At 38.6% G+C, this 27,100-nt stretch overlaps 1 protein-coding gene across 1 annotated transcript; it reads left to right on the top strand.

Moving 5' to 3' along the window:
• Positions 1-2,059: 2,059 nt before the first annotated feature.
• Positions 2,060-26,712, top strand: sdc2 (syndecan 2). Its single transcript, XM_056741915.1, has 5 exons — positions 2,060-2,472; positions 22,785-22,896; positions 23,311-23,471; positions 23,971-24,109; positions 24,744-26,712. The coding sequence occupies exons 1-5, from the start codon at positions 2,413-2,415 to the stop codon at positions 24,905-24,907; spliced, it is 636 nt and encodes a 211-aa protein (XP_056597893.1). The 5' UTR covers positions 2,060-2,412; the 3' UTR covers positions 24,908-26,712.
• The last annotated feature ends 388 nt before the right edge of the window (positions 26,713-27,100 follow it).

Genomic DNA, 27,100 nt, shown 5'->3' with positions numbered 1-27,100 from the left:
GGCATAACACCTGTGGATACTGTATCTGACTACGTAAACTTCATCCAAATCCTCAATAGGGGTTGGCTGAAGCCGATGGGGCGAGTGGAGCTCCACTCAAAAGCGGAAATCCGTCACCTCCACTCAAAGCCCCAGGATATACGTCACCTAATTCTGATTTAAACCCGGAAGTAATTTATGAAACGACGCTGTCGTAATCTCAATAAATACTTGTTGTGTTTTATTGCTACAAAATGATTCTTGAAATGTTATTAAATACCTTTAATGTTACTAAATCCAGTCATTGCTTCCAGGTTTGCATTTGGAAAGTAAACATTATAATAGTTAGCAGTGAACAATAAATGTGAACACAAATAATTTAGCAATTGTATATTTAAACCAAAATAACATACAACACAACCACAGTAAAATGTTGAATAAATTCCACAAATTAAGTTTTAATTGTTTTGAGAGAAAAACACAAACTATATTTGCAAAACACATCAACTGCAAGTAAAAGTAAATAACGAAGGTTCTTTCTTCGTCTTTCCTTTTAATGGCGGGTCACAACCAACGTGTTTAGGTGTTTATCGCCACCTACGGTACTGGGGTTTGTACCATCAGGGTTTTCAGTACTTTTGTTGGATTACATTTAAAAAAGATCGGATTTTCAAAACCTGTATTTTAAAGTAATTCATGCAACTTCAGCTGACATTGGCGAGACATCAATAATGTTCGTTAAAAATATATAAATCCACCCTGTTTATTCAAATCCTCTTTGCATAATTTCACAGAAGCCATATGCGTTGTCCTTGCATTACAGTGTAAATCAAGTAGTGTAGGGATGTTGAGATAAATATTGCCCTCTGAAGAGCCGTTGGGAAGGGGACGCCCCACAAAACATCACTCCAAATAAAGAGACAATGACATTGTTTTAATTTCTCTTTTTGCCAAGTGAATTTTAAACAGATACATTAAGGAGATACAGTTCTGCTGTTCCATCCAGAGTTTACACATCAAGAGCTTTACTCTTCAAAGGGAGTAGGGCATAAGGATGATTTGGAATGAAAAGCGACAAAAAATTCGCTCCCTGAGTGAAGCTACCATCAAACACACAATAGAAACGCAAGTGTTTTCGCGAAAACCCACCATAATAAAAGTCTGGTTAATTTCAACCAGATTAAAAAAAGAATGTACTAGTGGTAAATGTATAAAATGTAGTAAACACTGTAGTATCCTTCATTTTTACTACAGTAAAATTCAGAAATACTATATTACGGTATTTTTGCCTTTTTTATAGTAAAGCTTTGAAAACACAGAACACAGCACGACATGGTCATAATTGATCTATCTGTATGTGACATTAAAGCTGTCTATTTATATGATGACCTGTGCCAAAATGCCAGAGCTGTTTTTTGTCCCACTCCAGCCCTGCATACATATGCATTGCAGTTTCAAACAGTATGTGAGCCTTTTATTTGCTGAATTGTGGTCATTAAATTAAAACCACTGCCATAAAAGGAAATGACAAGCTGATTATGAAAACCTATATCACATTTGTCCATTAGGGGGAGACATTTCATACAGTAGAGCAAAGTAATCTCACCGGCGTTAACCTCACGATTATCGAAACATTATAGTAGGAATTGTTTATCCTATATTCATAAAGATTTCGTTTTGTTTTTATTTAATGCACCTACATGGTGCAATTCAGTTTTTGCCCCAAAATGTTGGCACATATGCAAATGTTTATTTGCACAGCGGTGTGTCAGACTCAAACGTATTAACATATTATAGTGAAAATGTTTAAAATTATGAAATAACTCCACAATAAATATTTAATAACTGTTTCAAAAACAGTACGAGGAAAAACGTGGGTTCATTATAGTCAGACATTACAGTCTGAATTACGTCACTCAAACCAGTATAGATAAAAAGGAAAAAAATAATTTTAATTAATAATAAAAAATCGTTTCTCTATCTCTTTAGCTCTCTCCCTCTCGGGCCATTCGCCCATACGGTCGGGCTATCTGTCAATCATTGCTCAAGATCTCCGGTTGACCTGCATTTTTCTCTCAGTCCTGCGGGTGGCTCGACAGCAGATCTTCACTTCACACATATGCCCGAGAGCTCACGTTAAATTCACTTTCTTGAACAGAGTGCAGCATTGCGCACGCGGCCGTAGTCTCAAAGCGCAACACTTTGGCAAAAATACTGTTTCCAGAGAAAAGTCCGCGGAGGAATAAGCGCGGAGAAAAGCAACACGTATCCGGTGGGATTTGAGTCCCGAGAGAGTGAGATTGGAGCGAGCAAGAGAAGCGAGAGAGAGAGAGAGGGGGGAAGCTGGTTAAGAGTTTCTCCTAAACTGGAAACAGACCGGCGGACGATATTTTCCGTTTATTCGACAGAAGACGCACATCTTTCTAAGGAATTATGAGGAACCTTTGGATGATATTAACCCTCGCCTTGACAGCTTTTCTTTCGGGAGAAAGGGTGAGTTTCGACCGAGAACAATAAGCGATTTGCTGGCGGGTAGTTGAGCGTAAAGTCGAGCAGCGATTTGTCCGTGTCACAATGTAACCGGTCACACACTACTTCAATGATTCATACTTTATAACGCCGTGTTTTGTTACTATTATAGTATTATTAGTATCATATTGAGTGATGTAATGTAACGAGGGATTTCACGAATTGAAACAGCGTTTGTTTAGATGGTGAGGGCATTTCGACAGGTAGGCTAGAGTTAAGTTAGGTCAACTCATTTATTTACATTTATAAATCAGAAACGTTTCAAGTCGACATTACTGTGAGAGTTTGAGTTGAATTATATTGAATAGTTACGTGTGAAGCGACTAGTTAGATCTGCTTTGATTTCTCAGCAAGAAGGTACTGATGTTTTCGACACTGCAACAACAACTACTGGCGTCTAAAATTGAGTAGATCACAACTCTTTCTCTCACAAGCACAATACATTTCATCTCAAATTCTGTGTGCCCGACATGTATATCAAATTCTTAAAGAGACAAAGTCGAGTTTAATTCGAAGTAGCTGTAAATCAGGCACTAACTGTGTTTTACTCGCGGTCACACTTGGCTTGTTTTGCTGGCTGCGCTCCTTCTGTATCTCCTTCTGCTGGCTAATGTCTTCAGTAGTCCTCTGATGAAAATATAAAGTTCATCTAAAGATAAGGACGACCCTTAGGAAAGTCAATCATGTTTTTATTATAGTAAAAGGAAAGCAACCAAACCATGTTGTTGTGGCCATTTGTTTTACTACATAATGCTTTGTTAAACTATGGCTGCTATTTTTGTGGATACTATGAATTACCTTTTACTTATGAGTTACTGTATTAGAAGCATGATTCAGCAGAGGAATAATGTCCTAGAGAAGAGTTACACATATATTTGAATGATATTTTGAGGGAATTGACTTGTATTCTGTCTACTTTACAACACGGCTATTTGTCACGATTTTGTTGAATCTGAATAATCAAGTCCCTAGTAATTTTTGTCGAAATGCTAGAGGGTTGGCACCCGCACATTGTAATTCCATGCTTGACTGGCATGGTGGTTTGTACTGTCTCCTCCCATTGATCAGAACCTCACTCAGTTTGCCTCACAGGCATGAAAGCCTCATCAATCTCAATGAGACCCTGGATAGGGCATAGATTTTCTATACTGGCATCATGTACACGCAGCAATTAAAGTTATCTGAATTGAAACCACCAGTGTGATCTGTGTGTTTGCCAGTGATGTGCCTGAGAGACAAGATTTTCAGATAAAACAAAACAAGAAGGAATGGTTTGTTCGAGGGCAGTCAAAATAAGTCTCGTGAATTGATAGTTGGATAATGTCCTTGGAGTGACTTTATTTAGTCTGTTTTTTCTCTCTCTTAAATTGTGTTACGAACCGAACGTGATTTGGTGTGTTGTTTCTGGCCAGATGTTCCAGTGTGTGATTTGCATGGAGTTTTGGGAAGTGTGAACATTTCTCTCAAAGTGAAGATTTTATGCAAGGTCATCGCACTCTTGTCAGATGCAGACCTCAAGGGATACTTTGTACAGAACCAAGGACAACTAAATAATATTCTTTTGACAATCCATAGCTATGAACAAGTTGTGAAGCGATAATTCACCCTTAAATACAACTTTTATCATGTTTTCACCCTAATATCATTCCAAACCTGTATGAAAGATATTTTGAATAATGTTGGTAACCATACAACACTGCCCCTCATTGACTTCCTGTGTACAGACACTAAACCACTTTAGAGACATTTCTCTCAATATCTTCTTTTGTGTTCCACAGAGGAAAGAAAGTCATACAGGTTTGAAATGACATGCGTGTGAATAAATGATTTTATTCATGCAATTTTTGGGTGAACTACCCCTTTCAATGTTAGCCGACAGCCAGTAACTTCTCTTTTTCAGATGTTTTTAGCTGTTTTGTTACACGTTTTTACTTCCTCCAGTCCAGCATAATTGTGTGTGTGGCTTCCATGATAGAATGAACTAGAATGAGATATATATATAGAATATAGTAGTCAATATAGTGTATAGACACTGACCGCATTCTCACCCCCAATCTTGTCGGTCTCTTGCCTGAGGCTGTTTTTCTATTCCTTATTAGCCAGACGGATGGTCACATATCCAGACTAATCCTGTATACTAAAAATGTGTCTGCCGCTTAGAAGACCCCCTCGTTCATGTTGTCCCGATTAAAACCCTAAAGTGATGTTTATACTCAATATTCAGCGTTTAAGCAGGCATGTTTGCTTAGGAAATTATAATCATTTAATATGTTATGCCATTCATCAAATGTATTCTCCAGGTTTCAGGTGTTGATTGTCAGTGATGAGTTTATTCGTAAATGAAAAACATATTCGCAAATCAGCAGGGGAGCTTGTCAGCAGATTTAAACGGTGAGGAAATGAAGCACTTTCTGGGTGGCTGTTATCTTAATTTTAACGCCTCGCTGAATGAAGTATCAATCTTGGAAATATAAATATTCAGTATTGTTTAGGTTGACTGTTATGTCAAAACACATTTTCTTCCATACCAATTAATGTGCAGATACAGTTTTTAACGTTTTTCAGTTCATTCTTGTGAAAAGATTTGATATGTGGTACTATCAAAAGATCTTGTCGCATCCAGGCTAACCCAACCCAACCTTAGGACTACATGCTTGTTTTCAGTTTTGCTAGATGGTTCAATGACTCTAGTGGCACAGGAATTACATACTATACCTTTGAGCATAGCAGTCCCATTTTATTCTCTTATAAATAAAGCTCTTTTATATCTTCTGCAATGTGCATGTGAAGTGGGCACGTGTGAGCGAAATCTTGCATCCCACCGTTCTTCCCTGGGGGGCCTTTTTGGTTAAAATCTAACTGTTCCACATTGCATAATCCTTAATGGTCTCAGCAGGCATCGGGCCGCTAGTCCTGTAAAGGAATCCCAGAGTGCTCTTGTTTTGTCATCAGCCATGCAACCCCAGCCCGGCCGACTTTTCTCCACACAGCTAGCTCGTCATTATTATTGACTTTGGTTACTGGGAAGAACAGTGGCATTATTCTTTATCTCCTTTCCCTGCAGATGGAAGGAATGAGGAGGCGGGGGGGGCTAAAAAAAAGATTTGCTATGCTCTGATGGCACAATCCTCGCGCTTGTTTATGCCGGCACCGCAAACATCTGCGAGACGTATGCGAGTTCGCTTCAAATCGGTGCTGTTTATTTTTTCCAGTTTGGAGGCTGTTCGTTCACAGGGATAGTCATGCTTACCAGTGGGAATCGACAAACAGCCCAAGCTGAGCCGGGCTCGGAAACAGTGGCGGGTCAACACGCCGGCAGAATACAGTGCTTTTACTGAAAATATCGTTTTGGCCCTCAATACTACATACTGTAGACGTTAAGGAGCCTCAGGGGTGCAAAGCCGCGACCCGGAGGCCCCCTCGTGCAAACGCACTGGCTTGTGGGGGGGGGTAAACCTCAGCACACTCTGTTATTTCTTTTTCTCCCAGTCTCGCTTTTCTAGTTCTTTATTAGCTTAGCAAATGGAAAATTTCTGAGGAGGATTGTGGTTAAAGAACAGCGGTTGTAGGGGAGCAGTTTAAAACTGCACTGCTCTTTGCTTTTATGACATCTGAGCCTGGTAAGATGTCCGTGCCAAAGGGAACGGGCGAGATCCCTTGTTGCATAAGGCCGGTCGTTCCTCGCTGTTGTGTCTGTTTTAATAGGAAAGTGAAGAGACTCCTGACTGTGTGAGCTGATGAGTGCAGAAGCCATCTTGTGCGGCGCAAATGTAAAAAGAGAATGAAGTGCGCATTTCACGCTTTTTTTCATGGTCTAATGTTGTGCAAGGTCAGAATTAATTTGGTTCTTTGAGCCGGTATAATGGGACTATACTGTCAGGTACTTTTGTTTTTTTTTTTTACATAAGAGGATTGCAAAATTAAAATAAGGGCTATCAAATGATAAATTGCAATTAATCGCATCCAGAATAAAATTTTGTGTTTACACAATATTTGTCTGTGTACTGTGCATATTCATTTTATATTTATACACACAAAAACATACGCGTATATGTTTACATATTTAGGAAATTTTTTGGTGTTTATCAATATTTACCAATAAATACGATTATATATAGACGTTAATTATTATTATTATTATTATTATTTCATATTAATAAAGAAAAATTGTAAACACATGCATTTATAGATATTAAAGAATCTTTTTTTTTCATACTTTTTCAAAGTAGCTGCACCTGGCACGTGCAATGACAAGTTGTTATGGGAACCATACACTTGTTTCGTCCACTCATTCTATTTTGATTTATTCAGCGCGTGTGACCTTGCGTGTAACATAAAACACAAAGACAACACGGTAAATTTAGGAGGTGATGTGGAAGCAGAAGAGATAAAGAACTGAAGTTCGCAGTGGCAGATTCTGTATACTGAAATCTGGCCCCCACAGCTGCTCTAAAACATCAATTTTACCCACTGATGCTGGTGGCAGACACCATATCCAATTCCTTTAAACTGTGTCCACCTAATCAAAACGCAAATGGGCACATTGCTATGAAAAGGATGGCGGCAGCAAAACGAGGAGGAGATTGTGTTGATCTTTAATCGTCGTGGTTCAGAAAGCACACTGACCCTTTGGGAATCTTGATGTGCTCTGACGCATTAATTCGACAGCTCCACGCGCGCCGGTTAATCTGCCCTAATGCGGTCCGTTAACACCCACTTGCGTGCTGTAAACTGCTCTATGATCTTCTTTCTCGTCCAGTAGTCTTCCGTCACACTGTTGAAATGTGAAAAGGGTTGATTCAGAAAAGCCTGTCCCAATAAGCAGTCTGTCATTGTTCACGTGAATGAAATTGACACGCTCTTCGTTGAAAAGCCACCAGTCTTATTTTGAACGTTTTTAAACTATTTAGAGAAACAGTGATGCTCTGCTCTGGAATATATAATGGGGCAGGACAAAACTAAATGCGTAATGAAATGAAATGTGGATAAGAGGAATTTAAATTGGCTGTATTCGTCAGATTCAGGATGTTACGTTATTACATATTGGCCCTGTAGGACATTAAACAGCGCTTTCTGGAACCATGAACTTCCTTTTTTTTATACGTGCATCTGTTCCTGTTTTGTATTACCTTTCCAGCAATTCGTAAAACTCCTGCAGCGAATGTTTGGTTTGTTTTATTTTCCGATTTCCTTGCAGAACAGACTATAGAAATCAGACACATTTGATTACATTTTTATGTAAACATGGCCACGTTCATGGAAAAACTGAGAAATTCCTAGTACACAGCTTTTATTACAGGGAATAATGAACTAACTGTTGATTCTGTGTTGTGTACAATACATACTTAATAAACCCGAGCGGACTGAAACGTCATTGGTGAAAGAGCGGTTCCTCTTTGATGTGGCTTAGGTCACCGTTAGCATGGTGCTTTGAGCGGCTGTTACCGCTTAGACTGACAAACATCACATTTCCGTTTGTTTGATGTACAAACACTAGCAACAATTGCATCTTTTTTGGTAACTGTGTTCCCACACAACAATCAAAACGAGTCTTATCGGTAAACATTAGATCAGAATCGCCAGTCAGACTGAATCTCAGTGCTGTATTGAAGGCAGGTTACGCATATGGAATCAGTTAAAGGGAAGTTTTTTTTCTTAAAGGCAACTTCACAGCCATTCTAACCACACACATTCCTTTAGAGTGAAATAAGCACGCAGAACAGTATGTGTGAGGTTTGGCAGGGATTTCAAGCTGGTTCTTATGTGGTGTGGTTTGTCAACGGTCCCAAATGCGATGAAGGGTGAGGCGGACCATGGAGTGACTCTCTCTCTATTCTGATAAACTGTGTTTGTCAACGGTCCCAAATGCGATGAAGGCTGAGGCAGACCATGGAGTGACTCTCTCTCTGTTCTGATAAACTCTGTAGTGTCAAAGGACTGTTGGAAAGATTCGCCATAGCCTCCTCTTCTGCATTTTGCTTCTCTGCACTCTTTATCATGAAAGATTAAAAGTCCAGACAAGCTCTGCTACAGGACCTATTTCTGTTTGCCAAAGCTGAATTATTTACATGGAATGAAATATACATTTGAATTTGGTCGTATGCTTTGAGAAATCTCCTTTGGCTGTTTTTGTTGTAAGGAAGACGGGAAATATGGAGGAAGTCAACAATTGAAGGGAAGATGTTTCTATAAAATATTTAAAAATCACTAGCACAATGTTAAACATCGTGTTCACTTGTACTTACAGTATCCCAAATGTTTTCAATTGGGTTTAAATCGCTCCTCATTGTGTTACACTTTGTTGCATTCACATTTCCCTCATGCATAAATCTAATGATAATGTAAAATAAGTAGAAACAAGTCAGATAAATTTTTAAAACCATTACCTTGACATTTTTGCATGTTAATGGTAATTATTTCACATTACACATTCAATAGAATTTAGTTAGTATTAGCATTTACTAATTTTAATACTGGGTGACAAGCGTAACATGCAGCCCTAACTATTTTGTGTCTGTGTTTGGGTAAAATGATCATTTTTGTACTAACAATATTTTTTTCAAATTTCAAATAAAAATATTATTTTCTGTTTGCGTTTAGTTGCAGAAAACAAAACAAGAGAAATAACAGAAAAGATGTTTTGTATCATCAAGTACATATTCTCGTTTAAGCAATACAAGTAATATTTGTACATTTATTTAAGAAAAGTTCAGATGTAATTTTTAATGTAAAAACCTACATTGTATCACAGTTTTCATATTTCTTGTCATACTGTCAGTCTTTCACATTCCTTTCGGATTACTTTGTCACTCCTGAGGTTCAATTTTGTTGATATTCAGCCGACACTGGACTGAAATGGCCACAATACATCTAGAAATGCTGATTAAATGAACATTTGGAATGGTCCCTTGAGGCTGTATTTAAAACGTTGTGGAAGTATTTCAGGACCAAAAGCTCAATAGGTTTGTTGATCATTAGTATGTGGCCTGATTGTCATGAAACCTGGCAATCCATCTTATCTCCTGCATGTGCCACTATAACCCCGATGCCTTCACAAACCACTAATCCTTAATGCATCTTTGCCTCCGTGTGAAAGGGCAGCACCTGCTTTTATCTGTCACACAACTGTCCCTTCTTCCTTCAAACACATGGCCCAGATTTTATGATCATACCGAAATCCTCAGCTTTGTGTTCTGACCAGTGCTTCTCTCGGTTATCATGCATAAGTAAAGTGAATCCAAAAAGACACTGTTCCTGGAACAGGTGTTTTGATGAAGATGAGCTGTAGGGTCATTTCAAGTGAAGGTTCTGCTTTTACCCGAAAAGAATTAGGCGGTGTGCAGAGAGTGTGTGCTCCAGTTTGTAGATTAGCCCCACATAATGGGATCAGAGATCACCACCTGCTGCTTTCTCCTGCAGCTTGTGTCCCTCTTTCACTTTAACAATATGTGTTACACCTTTTCTCTCCAACAGCACAACGTGTGCGCACGAAACAGGTGCTACAGACAGCTTGCGCCATCAAAACATCATTTTTAATCTAAAGTGCTGCTGTTCATTTTTCTGTCTGCAGTGGTGCCGGAACGGACGGAATTTGGACACCTAAGACACATTGTTAAATACATAATAGTATTAAAAGTTTTGTTCATTTTAAGAAAGATGTCACATTCTTCAAGCATAAAAAAGTACATTTCCTGGGTTTAAAAAAATGATATTGTTAGTTTAAGAGAAACTGAATTGATTCATTCACTTAATGTCACCTTGACGTGTGTGTGAATAAAAGGAGTTTCAAAACTCACTATGAAAAGTAAAGTTAGTTAACGCAATGACTGCATCTCATTTATTCATTTGATCTTTTGGTGTGTCGTATTGTCCAGTTTCTATCAACAAAAGTTCTTATAGTCTCTTCAATTTTCATTACGTTCTGCCATCTGTTCCGCCCATCTCCGCTTTCTCTTTACTCATTTTGGATCTTTATAGGTTGTTTGTATATATGTCAACCCTGTTCCCATCCCCCTCTTCCTAAATGGCATGGCCTCCTGACTCTTGAGTACAAATCCTCTTAAGGAAAAGTTGGATGGGAATTCAATTGCGACAGAGTGAGGATTGGAACAGATCAGCCACTGAAGCGTCAAAATCGCCTCCAGCTTTTATCTCTGCAGATAAGGGCCCGTTTGCGGCACGAGTGATGAACAACTCTGGAAGGTCATCATTTTTGATGCCTATGTAAAGGAATGGGCAAAATTTTATTCCGTCAGCGCAAACTTTTGGGAAAAACACTCCAAGTCACTTTTTGATTCGTGTGCTATTAGCGAAACCTTTGAATAACCCTCCTGTATAAGAAACTATTAAGAAACATTTTAATAGCTCCAAAAAGGTATTATTGTGGTTTAAAATTCATGTCTTCCTAATCCTGATTTTAAATAACATCTTGGTACACTTTGACTGACAAATGTTATGCCTAGAGTCTATATTAGGAAATTCAAGTGTACATTTTCTGTAGATGTTTAATTGTAGATGTCAGCATCTTTCATTTTTTGAATTTATTTTGATGAATTTGTCTACATTTTCTTGTACTGCTAATGTTTTTTACACAAAAGAGTGGAGGTCTTTGGGACCCCAAACATAAGAATATTAAAGTTAACCTTAACAGAATGTGGGGTTTAAAACTCTCTGTAGTTTAATGATTACAACACCGCAGGAGTGCGGAGAGTGTTAGGAAACAGAGGCAACCCTTAATGTTCTCGAAAGGACACTGTGGCATTGTTGCGTTCTGGCCTTTGTTCTCTTTCTGTTCGAGACTATTGCATGCTCGGGGTTCTCTAACCACTGAGAGGTTAATGAGCTGAAGCTAAAGAAATCTTCCAGAGCTTCCTGTCTGGGATGGAGGGGCGTGAGACTGGACAAAACATCCCACCAACATTCTGAAGCATTCGGCTCCACTTTAGCGGTGGCTGAAATCTGGATTAAATTAAACTTTGAACTGCCAGCTAATTTATACATCATTGTGCCTCAGGCGGCTTGAAGTTTTTAGGGGTGGATGGGGATTCGGAGCACAAAGCCCAGACCTAATGCTGATTGAATCAATGCAGACTGAGGGAAACGTGGACCTTTTGAAGTGGATGTTGTTAGAGAGGCGCCTGTCACCGCCTGGGTCACGTGATGGGGGTTTATATTATCTCATATCTTAAGGAGCCACATTTGACCCTTGTTGCAGTGCTTTATGGGGAGGTTTAAAAGAAGCTTTGTGTGTTGCAGAAACCATGCCAAATCGCGGTCAACCATTGCAACTTTTTGAGAAAACGAGATTTTTCAGATGCTCTCCTGCCAATAGCTTTAACTTTACGTCACACATCGTCCGAATACAACAAGTCTTTTATTTTACCTAATATGAAACTGAGTCAATACCTTTCATTTTCTTTTTAGTCGTGTGTTCAACCACCTAATTTGACCTAATTATATACATTTAAATTGAGTACAATATTAATAAATATTACTTGGGGATGCATATACACTAAGATATTTCAATGCTAAACCCAGCATTATTATTTCACCTAAAAGTACGTAACTCCAGAAATTCCTCATAAAAATGTGGTCATCATTTACTCACCCTGTTGTAATTGCAAACCTGTATGACTTTCTTTCTTCCGCAGAACACAAATGAAGATATTTTGAAGAATGTTGTTAACGTGCAACCATTCACTTGCATTGGTTTTGTGTCCATAAAATAGAAGTGAATGGGTGCCAGTGCTGTTTGGTTACTAACATTCTTCAAAATATCTTCCTTCGTGTTCTGCGGAAGAAAGAAAGTCATACAGGTTTGAAATGACAGTATGGTGGCTAAACGATGACAAAATAAAAAAATTGGAGTGAACTATCACTTTAAAATTTCATTGCAGGCTAATTATTTTATTATTTACGTTATTTTCATTCTTTTCTATGCAAACATGCCGCCTCGATCATCTGGTGCAATTCATAGTGAATTACCTCCACAATGCTTATTTTGCATCTTGGAATTTTGCTTAATGAGCCCCAGTGTGTTGGATTGTGGGAGAGAAAATTCGTACATCTGTTTTCGCACGAGTCGCAGTCAAATACTGTACCTCGTGTCGCTGGTGTTTAGATGCACACACAAGTGATTTCTCGACCCCGCTTTTCAGCATGCTGCTTAGTCTGATCACATAAGCTGGAGAGATGCTATCCCCCTGGGTCCCTCTCAAGACACCACCTGTGTTTCTCAAAACCTAGGGGATTTGCCAGACACGTTGTGGCTTGAAAGGCTGTGTTCAGCGCTCTCACGACGCTGTGCCAACACGAAATAGCTCCGGCGAAGATTTGCTCAGGAACATTTGTGCTTGTCCCTTGTTACATATTTATGGCCACATGTGCTTTTCCTGTGCTGCAGGTATCAACGTGTGAAGTGTTTGAGATGGGATGCATTTTTGTACTGTTGGTCTCAGAAGCCAGGGAAGCATTTGAACTTTTTAGTACTTTTTGTGATTTTAATGTCATTGAAAGGTTCAGTGTATACTTTTAGTCGTCTAGTATCATCATTAAGATTCATACTCCCCTACTTAGCCATTGGTTGCACAATAAGGGCTACTCGAGGACAAAGACATTTTTTCATAAGAGCATTTCCAACCAACCTACCTTCAACTTCTGCTTGTAGCGGTCTCTGCATAGCAAAGTACTTTATCGCTGGAAAAATGACACACCTTTACCTGTTTAGTATCTAGGCCCATTATCTGGGATTTCCAGCCTGTCTTGTTCCGCACCGCACTTAAAATATCCGGCATGTCCAGTCTGTGTTATTTCTTTAGGAAGTCATGTCTTTAAAACTCAAACAGAGCAGAGGAACTAAACACGCCGACAGGCCCGGTCAAGCGCTTTTCACTCTGACTAATGCAGTTTATCCGCAATTCTCTCTTGAGGAGCTTTTAAAATGGAACCTGTACATGGCTGAAGCATCTGTTTCTTAAAACATTCACCTTGATTCTCGCACAGCGTGTTCTGTGGGCTCCTGTGAGAGAACCTGCCAGCGCGCTGCACTGCGCTTTCATTTCCAGTCTTGGTAGATTCTTTTCTGCGTCAGTGCGGACCTGAGATGTTACAAGACCATAAAGAAGTCTGTCATGTTGAGGTTAAACGTCTGTTCTGGGAGCATAGCAGAAGCAGCGTTGCATTATAAGTAGGACTGTCAATCGAAACTATTTAGTAGCGTTCAATGCTGAATGTTCCAGATCTTTTTTAGATCAAAATTAAATTGTCACTTTTGTTAAGTGTTGTTGTCAAAGCTTTCATTTGATCTTGTATTCTTTGTAGTTTTATTCAAACAATTAAAAAAATACATAGATCTCTAAAACATCAGGATTTGAAGCTATCTCTTTTCTTCCTGTGTCTTTAAAAGGATATTAAAGTGTCTCCTGGGTACCCGTATTATTGTATTGCTGTATCTCCAAGATAAAGTCGTTTATCCCCCTAATGAGGTTACTGATTTATGCCCTGCTCAGGGCGTATTTTGTCCTCCTAAATCAATGATGTGATTTTCTTCTTGGTGAAATGTGTACAAAGTTCTACTGTATTATGAGTTAGTAGTTATACCTATCAGAGATCAGCATTGTGGTTGCTTTGCCTAATCAAGTGCATGTGAATTTAGGATAGCTTGCAAAATAGTTATTTAAAATGAACTTTAAATAATGTAGAATATCTCAAGGTAGTGCATAGCCACGCTTAACCATATTAAACACTTTACAGAAATATGCAATGTGTGTTATATTATTGTAGATTTTCACTTTTATATGCACACCTACTGTTAATTAGTTTCATTAAAATCATAAGTCACCCAAAAATGAAAATGATGCCCTCTTTTCAATTCAAACCTATATGACTTTCCTTGTTCTGCAGAACACAAAAGAAGATATTTTGAAGAATGTTGTCAACCCATTCACTTGTCCATACAGTTCAAGTGAATGGGTGCAAGCGCTGTTTGGTTACCAACATTCCTTAAAATATTTTTTCTTTCTGGTCATTCAGGTTTGAAATGACAAGAGGGTGTGGAAATGACGACATAATTTTCTTTTTTTGGGGGGGTGAACAGTCATTTTAATATTTAGAAACCAAAAAAATTGTCTGTTATAGAAAAACTGATATTTAACTTCAACAGGTATAAAATAGGCTAACGTATCTGAAAATGTATCCTTACTCCTTAAAGCATAAGATTATATAATAATTATTTGTATTCCGTCATCCTAGAAAGGAATGCAGCTGCATGAGGTGTTTTATCAAATCAAATATGAAATCAAATCCCTCTGAGCTTTACAAAACGGTCTTGTTTCTTCTCTAACCGGACGGGACAGACCTGCCGCACTGTTTCAGATATTAAACTTTTTTCATCTTTATTCCAAACTTCAAGCCGGTTTCTCAGCATATAGCGTTTTCCGGCTTACAAAAAAAACAAAGATCAAAAGCTTGTTTAACTGGGTCAAAAAATCACAGTATATGCGCCATCCACCAGAGAGCCACAAGAAACCTTGAGAAATAACAATCTTGTAATCTTGAAGGTCAGACAAGTGTTGAAGAAGCAGTTTTAGTTCATCATTAGGAAGGTCCCTTGGCAACCACCGAGTAAGGCTTGTGAAATGTTGGCATTCGAAATGATGTGAGGTGAGGCCAAGTACAGTGTTTCATATGTGGAATTTTGGCTTTGCATTTAACCCATCCAAGTGCACTCACACAGCAGTGAGTAACTACTTATGTAGAAAGGATGTGAAAATCGGCGACTTCAATATTTGCACAGGTAAACACTAGTTGTTTTGACCTTGCAGTGAATGTAATTATTGTTATTGACATCTCAGTTCGAATAGATACAAATCTAGAGCCTTTACACCTCAGGGTAGACTGGCAGCCTGTGTCTGTCAGCCTGGAAACTATAAAATTGATGTTTTTCCTTACAGGGGAGCGAGACAGGAAGTCATAGGTACAGTATGATTCATCTGGAGGAAATTTGCATATCTGAAAAGGATTGTTCACAGTGATTCATTTGATGACTTGTTTCCAATCTACAAATATAGGAAAGGATGTTGTTACACTGCAACATGCGATGCTATAGCTTAAACGTAGATGTAAACCGGTGGGATAAAATAATCAGATTTGTGTCAAAATATAAGTTCCTTGCCCTGCATTCTAAATGTCAACTTGTTTGCTGTATCACTTAAAATGAATTAAAGAACAGTATTGACAAGAAAAAGAGAAACGGCTGGCTGCGTTTTAGTTTATTTCTGATGTACATGCTACTGCTTTAAATTTAAGTTTTTAAAAATTTACTTTTTAAGTTGAGTTCAGGAACATACCAGTTTTTGCAACAGTATCGAAAATTGGGACATTCCACTGATGGTATGAATATGAAATTTTGGTTTTTATACCTTTTTATTTGCACCGCTTTTGTTTTTTGTCTTTGCCATCAAAGCTTTTTTAGGGGGGTTCATTTGTGATGAAGCTTTCTATAAAGTGGATGAATGAAAGTAGACTTTTTAAAATATAAATTACTAAATACAGTCCTATAAAAGTGTTGATATAAACAATGGCAATTTACAGAAACTGTAAAACACTATCAGATTGTCCTTTTATTTTAACCCGAGCACAAGATCAGTATTTACCCCTCTGCTCTATTTCATGGGCTGGCATCTTTCCGTGCTGGCAGTTCAAGCCCTTATGAGCTGGACGGCCAGGATAAAGAGGAAAATGTTGGCAAGTATGTGTGTGCTTGCAACGTATATGTCCTCCTCACTGAGCTGTTCCTTTTTGGTATAATTTTACCTTTTTTTTTAAACCAAGAAAATGAAGTACGATTTGTTCATCTGAGGTGTATTGAGTATAGACTTACATTTTATATGAAGTAGTGGTAATATGTTTCTTCTGTTGTTGCCCCTGCAGCTACGGGAAAGAGACCCTTTTTATCCATACATGGGGCACAAGCCCAGGAATGTGGCGCCGGCTCGCGTATGTCAGACAGCCGTTTGTTTTGGAATCTGAGAGGGTATTAATGTGTGCTGGGCCAGTGCACTTGCTTCCCTTCACAGCAAGGTTTCACTAGCTTTTTTGGCTATGAGAACGCCAGGCAAACCAGAATTGTGGGAAAAAAACATCTGCGAGCAAAGTCCAAAGATGCTTATCCCACGTCAGTTCCTTTCTTTTACATTTAACTACTTTTTATTTCTGTCAGATGTCTCCGTGTTCAATTCAGATCACCGTTTAAAGAGAGTCCTTGAAATATTATACAAAAGCCTACAAACCTCGCCGATATGTGAATGGAGAGTCTGGTTCTTTGTGGGATTTCTTTGTGATTGATATAGTCACCTCTGGAGCACAAAACTGTGGGGGGGTTGAACGTTGGAGGTCCGTACAGTTGATTCCTCACTGTGTTGTCTTACACTGAGGATTAGAACTCAATAAGCACTTCCTTCCAAGTTCTAGACGTTTATGTAGCTCAACATTAGCCTGCTATCCCTTGATCAGTCAAAATCAGCTTCAAAGCATTTCTTTGCCCGCCCCGCAGAGAAAGAGGAAAGGCCTCATGTGTCTCACAGGACCGATGAGGAGATTCTGGTTTGCAGATTAGTCTCCTCGAAGCCCAAGAATGATGTCACCCCCTGGACGTGTTCCAGGGCCGCTCTGGTTCAGGCTTGACTTTGATTGGTGTCCACTTCCTGGAGAAGCTCCCCGTCGTTTTCCTCATCTCATTTTCCTGAATTAGTTCCTGATTATGAACCATAGGACAGCAATAAAAACATGGGCCTAGGAGAACACAGATATCAGTCCGCTTTGGCTTAAGTCTTCTTTCATTTTGCAAGTGCAGCATTTACACAGCAAATGAGTCCTTAAGCATAGTTGACATTTTAAATTATACTACTATTATTCAACTTCCAGATTACGTCTGGTTTTGTGTTGATGCGACTTTAACAACCGCTCAGTGTGTGGGGAATAGATTGCTTGTGCCTCAGAAGATAAAACAGAGGACTATTGTTGCCAAACTACTTAGAAATGTCATCAGTGATGAAGGCAACGTCAAACTCAATAACAATTCTGTGGCTTTCATTTAAATTTCTGTTACTCTTTTTCCTTTTGGTCCAATTGGCTAGATTTTGGATAGCAGCTGTGCACAGTTGCTCAACCAGTGCTCAACCTGACCTCTTCTCAGATTCAATAAGTGTGTAAAATGTAATCGAACAGAATGCTGGGATCTCGAGATGGGGATTTTAATATTGCTTGCGGTTGCGTTTTGATCGCTACAATCTGTCTAAAATCACGACATGTGCGCCAGGTCCGTCTAGATGGAGCAACAAATAAACAAAAGTGCAATACACTGAGTACCAACGTACTAAGTTGATTTGTCTTCTAGGTATTTGGTATAAATAAACGCATCCAAATTCTCCATCACAGACTTTTACACTTTGCTGTTGTACTGCTTGGGGTCTTTTTTAATCCTGATTAATCTTTCCAGATACACACCTTGCTGACTGATGGTGCTTGGGGGTCTAAGTAGAGGATAAGATATCTGTATTGATCGTGGTATAGAGTTCCTCACAGTTTCTATTGAACATGCTTAAGCACTTTTGGGGTTAAAAGAAACAAAGTAGCAGAGCAGCAGTAAAGCATTTCTCTCGCTTCGCAATTTTTATTTTACTGTAATATGTCCATAGACATCAGTATAATAAACTAGCATATCCGCATGAGTAAGCCACAAAGCACTTAAGTATATAAATGCACACACATGCACACGCACTGCTTTTAAGATATATGCGTCATCCTCGTTTTTTTAAGAATAGCCATGCAGTGGGGCATGACCGGGCAGGATAAAAAGTACCAGTCGGCCATCTTTGTCCTTCCCTCCATTTGCCCTGCCTGCTTTAACAATAACATTGCTTAAAGTGTATTGCGGACAGAGGGACCCTTTCTTGCCTTTCAAAGGTTGCTAGGCACGGCCATGCAGTTTGACGGGCTTTTAGCAAAGTGACCCGAAGGTAACGGATTGTGTGTAGCAGCGGTAATCTTTCTCTCCCCTGTGTCCCTGCTTAAATCTCCTTTCCGTACAGTCACTTGTCCTCTCTCTCGTCCTTCTACGGTGTGCCGTCTTTCGGACTCGGGCTGACTATGGAAACAGAACAGACCCTGCTGGTTGAATGTTCATTAGAGACGCACAAAGGTAAAGGCTGTGACTGTTGCTTAATGGGGGCCACAAACTGGTGGCCCCTTGTTGCTGTGACTCACTGGCTGAGTAGGACACTTTCCAGTGCTCGTAATGGCCTCAATTGGCCCCTAGTAAGTGTCCTTAAGATGTGAACTTATTTGCACTTGTTAACATACCGAACAGTTATGGTGGTAAGAGTGTTTGTTAGACTTTTTGATTCAAAGTGCCTTAAATATGATTGTTGCCAGACAGAAAGGCAACTACATGTATTTTAATGTGTAAAATGTGCTTGTGGTAATTTGTGTGTGGTAGAAGGTCTTGACCTTCTATCGTTGTTCTAATTCAGGATCTGTGTTGTCAAAAATACTTTTGATACAAATAACTATTTTTCGAAGGAAAAAGGTAGAAGGGCATAACAAGCAATAAATACAAGCCAAAGTTATCAAGTTGAGGATGAAAGTTGACAACAAGAAAATCCTTATAAAGATGCATTACAAATTGCAATGTTATGTTTTCTGTTTGCTGCAGAGAGTAATGGACAATAAAATAATATAATTATATCATGTCATTTATTATTGGGGGAGGGCAACGATCATTTTATTAATCGCAATTCATTTTGTGACTTTTCTGTGATTAATTGCGATTAATCGCATTGTTAAGCGTTAGATTCAGGAAGCATAAGAATAATGAATTCAAAAGTAATTTATTGTGATCTTTAATTTGAAAAGTACTGCTATATGAACAAATGTGCAATAAGATTTGGTTTAAACAAATATTGTGCTTCTTTACAGTATTTCCATTACATAGTAGGATAAAGAATTTTAACTTAAAATATTTTTTGTTAATCTCAATTTAAACATTAATGTAATCAAATTAAATATGAAACCTAAGTATCTGCCACTGCCAGGGCATTAACATTCTGTTAAGTTTGATATAGAAAAACAATGTATAATGATTATTGATTTTATTGCTTGTACATAAACTCTCTTTCAACGTAAAGTGTATTGTATTTAAAACACATCTTTAACAATTAAATAACTGTATGCTACTTTTTTCTTTATCTTAAGAATATATATATAAGGAGAACACAATTCCTTTAATATGAGTGACTGTTTTGGGCCCTTCCTTTGTTGTTTGATGAACATTTTAAGCAAAGATTAATAAGATTATAAGCCCTTTAAGAGCACTTTAAACAGATATATCTTATATACTGTGATGTGTGCGTTTTGTTTCCCAGCTGTTAACGATCATAAAACTGACTACTTTTACATGGACCCTTGCTAATATGGGAAATAAAGTTATTCTTTATTAACAAATTATGCATTTATTGACCTTTAAAGTCATTGAATAATTGTGTTAAATGATCATGATCTCAACTTTAGGGAAAATAACCACGATTTTAAGATCGTGGAAGTTGGAAGTTTGCTTAGCAATGCTCTGTCACCCATTTTGTTATGCAGTTTTTTAGCGTGTTGTTGTTGTTTGAAAGGGTGCTACATAGTGGTTGCAATTGTTGCATTCTGTTCTCTGCATTCCTGAATGCATGTCTGTGTGATTTGTCTCACCTGCTGTATCATCTGGCACACAAATATGATGCATCTCATTGCTAAAAGTAACAGCACATCTTTCTCCAACAAGACATGATTTGAGATTACATATATACCGCACAGTACATGAGTAATACTTTTCGTTAGGGGTTCTAAAGTAACCATCATGAGGTATATGTTACACATTTGTATGCTGATTGCAGTATATTAACACATATTTTAAACACAAAGAATCACTTTTGTAAATAGTCTCGTTGATCCTTTTTGTAATCCATGTAGAAAATTGCTAATCGTTCAAGAGCACTTGTCCAGGTAAGATATATCCTTTGAAAACCTTTTCTGAAGCATCTTTAAAGTACCGTGGGCAGTTTATTGTCTGTAGCACCACATAAAGATACCTTAGACGCCTCATCACAAAGATGTGACTAAGAAGCCCATTGACAAAGAGTATTGACTGGAGATATTGAGCATAGCTGATGCACCAGTGTTTGCATGTGTGTGTGTGGCCCTGATAATTGTGTCTTTTGTACTTTGCATTTCAATCGGCAGAATTCTACCGAATCAACAACGGTGTTTTGTGAGCAGGCAAGAAAAGCTATCCGCTGAGAGAATACCAGACCTGGGTTAGAGAGGTTAAGATAAAGTTGCTTTGAACAAATTCTTCCTTTGATCAGGACTTCAGCTTGGGTGCTGTTTCTTTGAGGAGTCACTGCTTCTTTTCAATGAGTTGGTTATTGTTCCGTTTCATCATTGTGTCCATTGCCCATCCCCTCTGCTTCTTTGTAGGATGCTGCTTTGGCTCTTTTTAAAGATACTTGGTCTTACAGACACACGCACACAGAGATGTATGTACAAACACACTTAAAAATAAAAGTGCTTAAATGGTTCTTCACAGCGATGCCACAGAAGAACCATTTTTGGTACCACAACGAACCATTTAGTCAAAGGTTTAAAGAACCATCTCTATCTTCATTTTTTATAATCTGAAGAACCTTTTTTGCCTCAATGAACCTTTTTTGAAACCGAACGGTTCTTCATATGTTAAAGGTTCCTCATGGAACCAAAATGTTTTTCTATGGCATCAAATAACTTTTTGAAGCACCTTTTTTTTTAAGAGTGTATATATATTATACATATCCACCGTTACAATTGTACCATTGAAGAAGTCATGTTGGTAGTGCTATCATTAGTGATGTGCAAATATACAAGAGAAACAAACAAGATAAAGCAGTCCATTTGAGGACAAAAGGGAGACCGAAAACTATATTCTTTGCAACCTCGTTCTGTTCTTTCCTCTGTCCACCCACCCAGAGAATAACAAAAGTCAGTCCACGTTCATCGACTGTGGCTGTATCAGCTGAGAAAAGCGACCACTCTTTCAACAAATATACCAATATCTGTGCAGCAGACTCTGTACTACACTCTCAGGCCCTTAAGCGTGATTTATAGGGGACCACATTATGACCCATTCTCTAAGTCGCATCAGTATGGAGAGCCCAACACGGGCAGAGTTGCCCTAGTCCTGAATGCTGGTTGCCATGGGGCCGGCACACCGCTCTACAAAGACCAACAAATAACACAAAGGATCATGATTAGCACTACCACAGAAAAACCTCGATATGGTTAACTCATAACTGTGTGGAGAGCATCTCTGTGCACAGTGTTTATCCCGATCTGTTATCAAAACTAGCAACTAATTTAAAATCGTTCAGGGATGCTGCTGTCAAATTATAGATTATTGACAATTTTGAAGCAAAACATTTCTTGGACAGAGGCGTAACAACAAAAAGAAGAAAAAAAACAGGGTATACCGTTTTATTTCCATATTATACATTGAATGTAGTAGTCAATTATTGAAAGGTATAATTCACCCAAAAATTAAAATAAACAAAAATTAAAAGAAATTGGCATTTATTCAACCCTCAAACCAGTATATGACATCCATTTTATGGACACAAAACATTCTCTTTCTGCAAAAGAAAGACAGACAGGTTTAAAATGATTTGAGGGTTAGTAAATGATGACAGAATTCTCATTTTTTGGGGAACTATCCCTTTAAGAGGACTAAAATGGGAGCCAGGAGGCGGAGCTGAGGTTGGAAAAGAGCACGGTTGGCCTTCGATTAAAGAGCAAACGAATGGAAAGTGAACTTGCTGCGTTATAAAACGTTGAAGATGGTTCTTCAGAAACAGCTGAGCTTGCTGTTCATTCTGAAAGCTCGGTTATGGAGAAAATAGTTCTTCTAGCTGCTGGACCTGTATCAGTTCAGAGTGTTTGATGACAGGGTTAGGCTGTGTATAATACAAGTTAAGGGAGAAAATATTGACTCTCAAATTTCAGCAGGGAGTTGAAAGCGTCCACTCGTTCATCAAGATGGGCAGTTTGCTACTTTCAGACGCATTATTGGGAAAAAAAATCTATTTTATAGCCTTGGGTGTTTTTGGAGTCGAGGGGTTTGAGCAATATCTGAGCAACAATGAGGGCAGAAACACCGTATTATCTTAATCTCCATTTTTATGACTCTGCGTTTACTGTCGCCTCTGTAGATAGCGGTGGCAGCGGCCAAATCCCCCTCCTCGACTGATGACTTATACTTGGACGAGGCGGGATCAGGTTTCCCTGAAGATGATGACGACTTCAGCTCGGGATCGGGATCAGGTATTACCTCTCTTTAGACAAGAAAAATCATAAATGAGATCTTTGTACGAACAGTGCCGTTGCCTCTCCTAGAGAACAATGAGATCATATGGCATGCATCGGAGAGCTTTGCTTCTGCCTTATGGCTCATAGATCTTTCTCTTAAAAACATTATTTTTGTTCGAAACATGCTGAGATTTTTATCTCATTTATGTGATACTTTAATTTGTAACTATCAAATTCCAAGGTGACAAATGCTTATTTTGTGTTGTTTTATTTCTAAGGAATTTAAAGAGTATACATGAGATATGTTTATAATGTTAAAACTCAAACTGAATCTATATTTGGCTTTGTCTGGAGCGCATCACAATCACTGAATAATAAGGAAACACATTGTAATGCAACAATCTGTTGTGCTTTTTAATTGTCTTTTAGGAGCCGGAGAAGAGATCCAGGAACCTGTCACAGTAAACACATTGTTCATCGTGCCTAAAGTGAAGCCCACACAGGATTCCACCAAAGACTTCACACCGAAAGTGGAAATGTCTACACCACGCGACGCCCCCAAAGATACAAAGAAGCGTGTAAGGATAGAGGTGTGTTGTGATGTCAGTCTTGAGTGGAACCATGGGTCACACCATGAAGAGAAAAAAGCCATGATGAGAAAAAACTAATTTGAGTTTTAGGACTGGTCTGATACTGGTTTTACCTTTTTTGATGCAGTTGGTTGACAAATGAGATCTTGTTTGTAGCACACCAGCTTCCAAAACACATTTCATGCGGTTGACCATCTATCCTTGAATTCAATATTGATTCATTTGTTTAATTATAACTCACTTGACTGTTATAGATGAATTTCGTCGCTGTCCTTCCAAAACCAATTTTACAATTTTAAAAATACAGTTTTTGAAGGATTAAACACTGTGTTGTCAAATAGTTTTATAGTTAGATATTTTAAAAACCTAATAATAATGACTTATGGCAAAAACTTAAAAATCACAAAATCTGGAGAATACAAGGTTTCAGAAGGACAGAAGCGATATGTAACAACCGTAACTCCACTTTTTTACTTATTGCATCACATACTCTCTTCAGATCTCTCAGTTTCCAGCGCTTCCCACAGAGGACTCACGTAGAAACCCAACCACAAGCACCACCAGCCTCCCTAGATCCCCCTTGGATCCACAGGACGTCCAGTCTGAAAATCTCTTCCAGAGGACAGAGGTTTTGGCAGGTACGTGGAACGTGTTAGGTTTAATAAATTGTATCAATCCATTTCTCCGTAAAACGCTTCAGGTTGGACACAGTCCAGGGAAACAACGACAGATGTTTAGAAAAGATTTTCATAATAATTCAGCTTCGACATTTGAAGGTGTCACCGAGGAATTCTTATTTATAATTCATGGTTCCACAGTGTGAACTTCAATAAACTTGACTTGCAGCCCACGCTGGGAGCATTTTGAGTTCACATTTTTAACCAGAATGCCTCTTTAATCCGCTTTCTTAACAAAGATGCAAAACAACATCGTTTTTGGTCACAGTTAATATCCTGTCGAACCTAGACACAACCACAATGAGAAGATACGACCCTTTTCCTGTTTAGGATTGACACGCTTCCTCTCACCCAATGACCCTGCAGCAGTATTCACTTGTTCCTTATTTAATTTTCCAATTACCGTGTACAAGCTAAGCAGTGCAGGTTTCTGCTTTTCATGAGCCGTAGAATCCCAGACGGCGCTTTAGTCACGTAGCCCAGCGGGGGTGATACATCTACATGTGCTGCAAGTATCAGCTGGTTGGTTTGTGTCTACTTAACTTAATTAAAATAAATAGACTCATTATTAACACTCCCGAATCCTCTATTCCAGCTGTCATCGCGGGAGGAGTTATCGGATTCCTGTTTGCCATCTTCCTCATCCTCCTCCTGGTGTACCGCATGAGAAAGAAGGACGAAGGCAGCTACGATCTGGGAGAGAGGAAGCCCTCCGGAGCGGCTTATCAGAAAGCCCCCACCAAGGAGTTTTACGCATAGACTCACTCACCAAACCGAGCTTCACCAACCAGATTGACGGTCTAACATCAGTGACTACGACAAACTTGTATGTGATTGGGGAAAAAAAATAACATAATGGAAAGCTTTTGCATAGAGTATTGTTATTAAGATCTTCTCTTTTCTCTTTTTTTCTTTATGCAAAAAGAAACTGTTGCTTATTTTATGGCAAATCCCTCTGTATTTAAACCTCATTTTCTGTGTATTTGAAAGGCTGAAAGACAAAAACCACAATCTGTAAAAAGGCGAGGATATTCGCATCTGTCTTCTGTCAAAGAAGCTGTTTTTAGTCGCTGACTACTTTTTAACTGTAGCAGTATGTATTTGTAAAAAAAATAAGTGGAATAATTGAATATAATTGTTCTGTATCAGTCCTGTTTTAATTTCTCATCATTTTTTGTTTTTGTCTTAGCATGTTGATCATAAAAATGTTTTTAATTAATTTATCTTTTTCTCGAATGATGAAAATGCCTTTCTGTAGTTTTCAGTCTTTAAAATTAACTCTTAATGAGGCAATGTAAATGTTTTCCCTGTAGCTTCCAATGTTTATTTTTTATTTCAGACTGCCTCGGTTACATGTATGATTCGGAGTGACGTTTTGCTTTGCGTTCAGTCCATCACAGTTTAGGGTAAAGCTCGGTACTAGAAGCGTTAAAAACCACATTAAATTGTTTGATTTGAGATTTCGGCAACACAGGAGCCTTACAGCATCTGTGGGTTAAAATGACCAGTGCCATGTGAACCCTCCCAGAAACCGGTTCTCTAAACCTGGCCTGACCTGATCTATTAAATTGACGAGCCTGTAGCCTTCCATCATTTACTCTGTGTTCGTGATAAGAGGATGAGTTGACTCTTAGGCCACTGACACGGCTTGCATGCCCTCAGACACGTGGATGTACCTTTGATCAGTGCAATGTTTTAGTGATGAAAGGCGGAGACAGTGATCACTCCAGTGATCTGTTTTTTACTGTTACATGGAGCCGCTCTTTGACGTAGAATGAGCACTGGGGAATTATTGCTTAGGCTTGACAAATTACATTGAAATCGGTTAACGTATATCCCGTGTCAGTTGAATCTGTTCAGCAGTTGCTTATCCAGTCGTCGATACCTTTAGTGCTGATGGTGCTCATCTAAACTTTTTAAGAAGGCCAGTAACGTCCCGTCCCCTACAGATCAATACAATTACACAAGTGCTGCCATGTTCTCTTAAGGATCAATATAAAAGCTGTGCAGTTGTCATGAGAGGTATGGTGAATCTGCTTCTGCTCCATTTCCCTCTGTATCTTTCCTTAGTTGCCCTCTTGTTTCTCTCAATGTACCAGACTGTGACCAACACCCTTAAGTGACTGTACAGACCCTGACCCAGAAGCTAGAGCTAAACACATCAAGATATTGAGAAACAATAGGCGAACCCAAAGACTCATTTAATTTTCACATTGCTGCGTGTTCCTTTGGCCACATTTGAGTGTTTGTTTCATTTTTAGCTGTTAGTTTTCGTTTTCATTTCGAGTAGACCATCGAGTCCAATTACTCATTCATGTATGGGAAAAAATCTATATAGAATTATATATAAATGTATATTCACAAATGTTTTAAACCTTCAAAGTGCCTACCATTTGGAAATGTGCAAATGTCTGTCTTGATCGGAGGCGATGTGTGATCGTGAGAGTGATCGTATTGTGTAAGCACATCAGACTGAAATGGTAATCTTTTTAGTTGTACAAAAAGCAGACAGTATTGTACCTATAAGTTAAAACAACACTACTGAATAAACATTGTGGCCTAAAGTTGCTGTTGTGCTTTTTTTATTTGATTTGTCTGTTTGTCTATAGGTAATAATTAGACAGAAAAATGTCTTCATCTGAAATCTCTTGAAGGGACTGTAATATGGGAAGAATTGGGATTAATGCTGAGTGTGTTTACACATGGTTTTAGCACCGCAGATTACTTGTGCATTTATTAATCTTTATTGGTTCTCCTGTGGGATTACAGGGATGAAGATGGATCCCAGGGCTTCTCTCATTCAGATCACTGCTAAGGTTTGATGAAATACAATTTTGACATTGTGGAAACCAGACCATAATGATGTTTGTATGTACAACAATCAGATTTACATGTACTCCGGGTGTATTGGTTTAGAATAATAGCCTTTCTAATGCAAAAAAAGTATATTAA

The sequence above is a fragment of the Triplophysa dalaica genome, chromosome 25 (assembly GCF_015846415.1).
Source record: "Triplophysa dalaica isolate WHDGS20190420 chromosome 25, ASM1584641v1, whole genome shotgun sequence".
NCBI classification, from domain to species: Eukaryota; Metazoa; Chordata; class Actinopteri; order Cypriniformes; family Nemacheilidae; genus Triplophysa; species Triplophysa dalaica.
Note: the sequence above shows the minus strand (reverse complement) of the source record. Positions and strands in the feature narration are given on the sequence as shown.

Bases quoted from the DNA above. Each gene is read 5' to 3' on its own strand.
- sdc2 (XM_056741915.1), top strand. From the start codon at position 2,413: ATGAGGAACCTTTGGATGATATTAACCCTCGCCTTGACAGCTTTTCTT. The intron at 22,897-23,310 runs GTATTACCTCTC...ATTGTCTTTTAG, and splicing joins CAGCTCGGGATCGGGATCAG to GAGCCGGAGAAGAGATCCAG. The intron at 24,110-24,743 runs GTACGTGGAACG...CCTCTATTCCAG, and splicing joins GAGGACAGAGGTTTTGGCAG to CTGTCATCGCGGGAGGAGTT.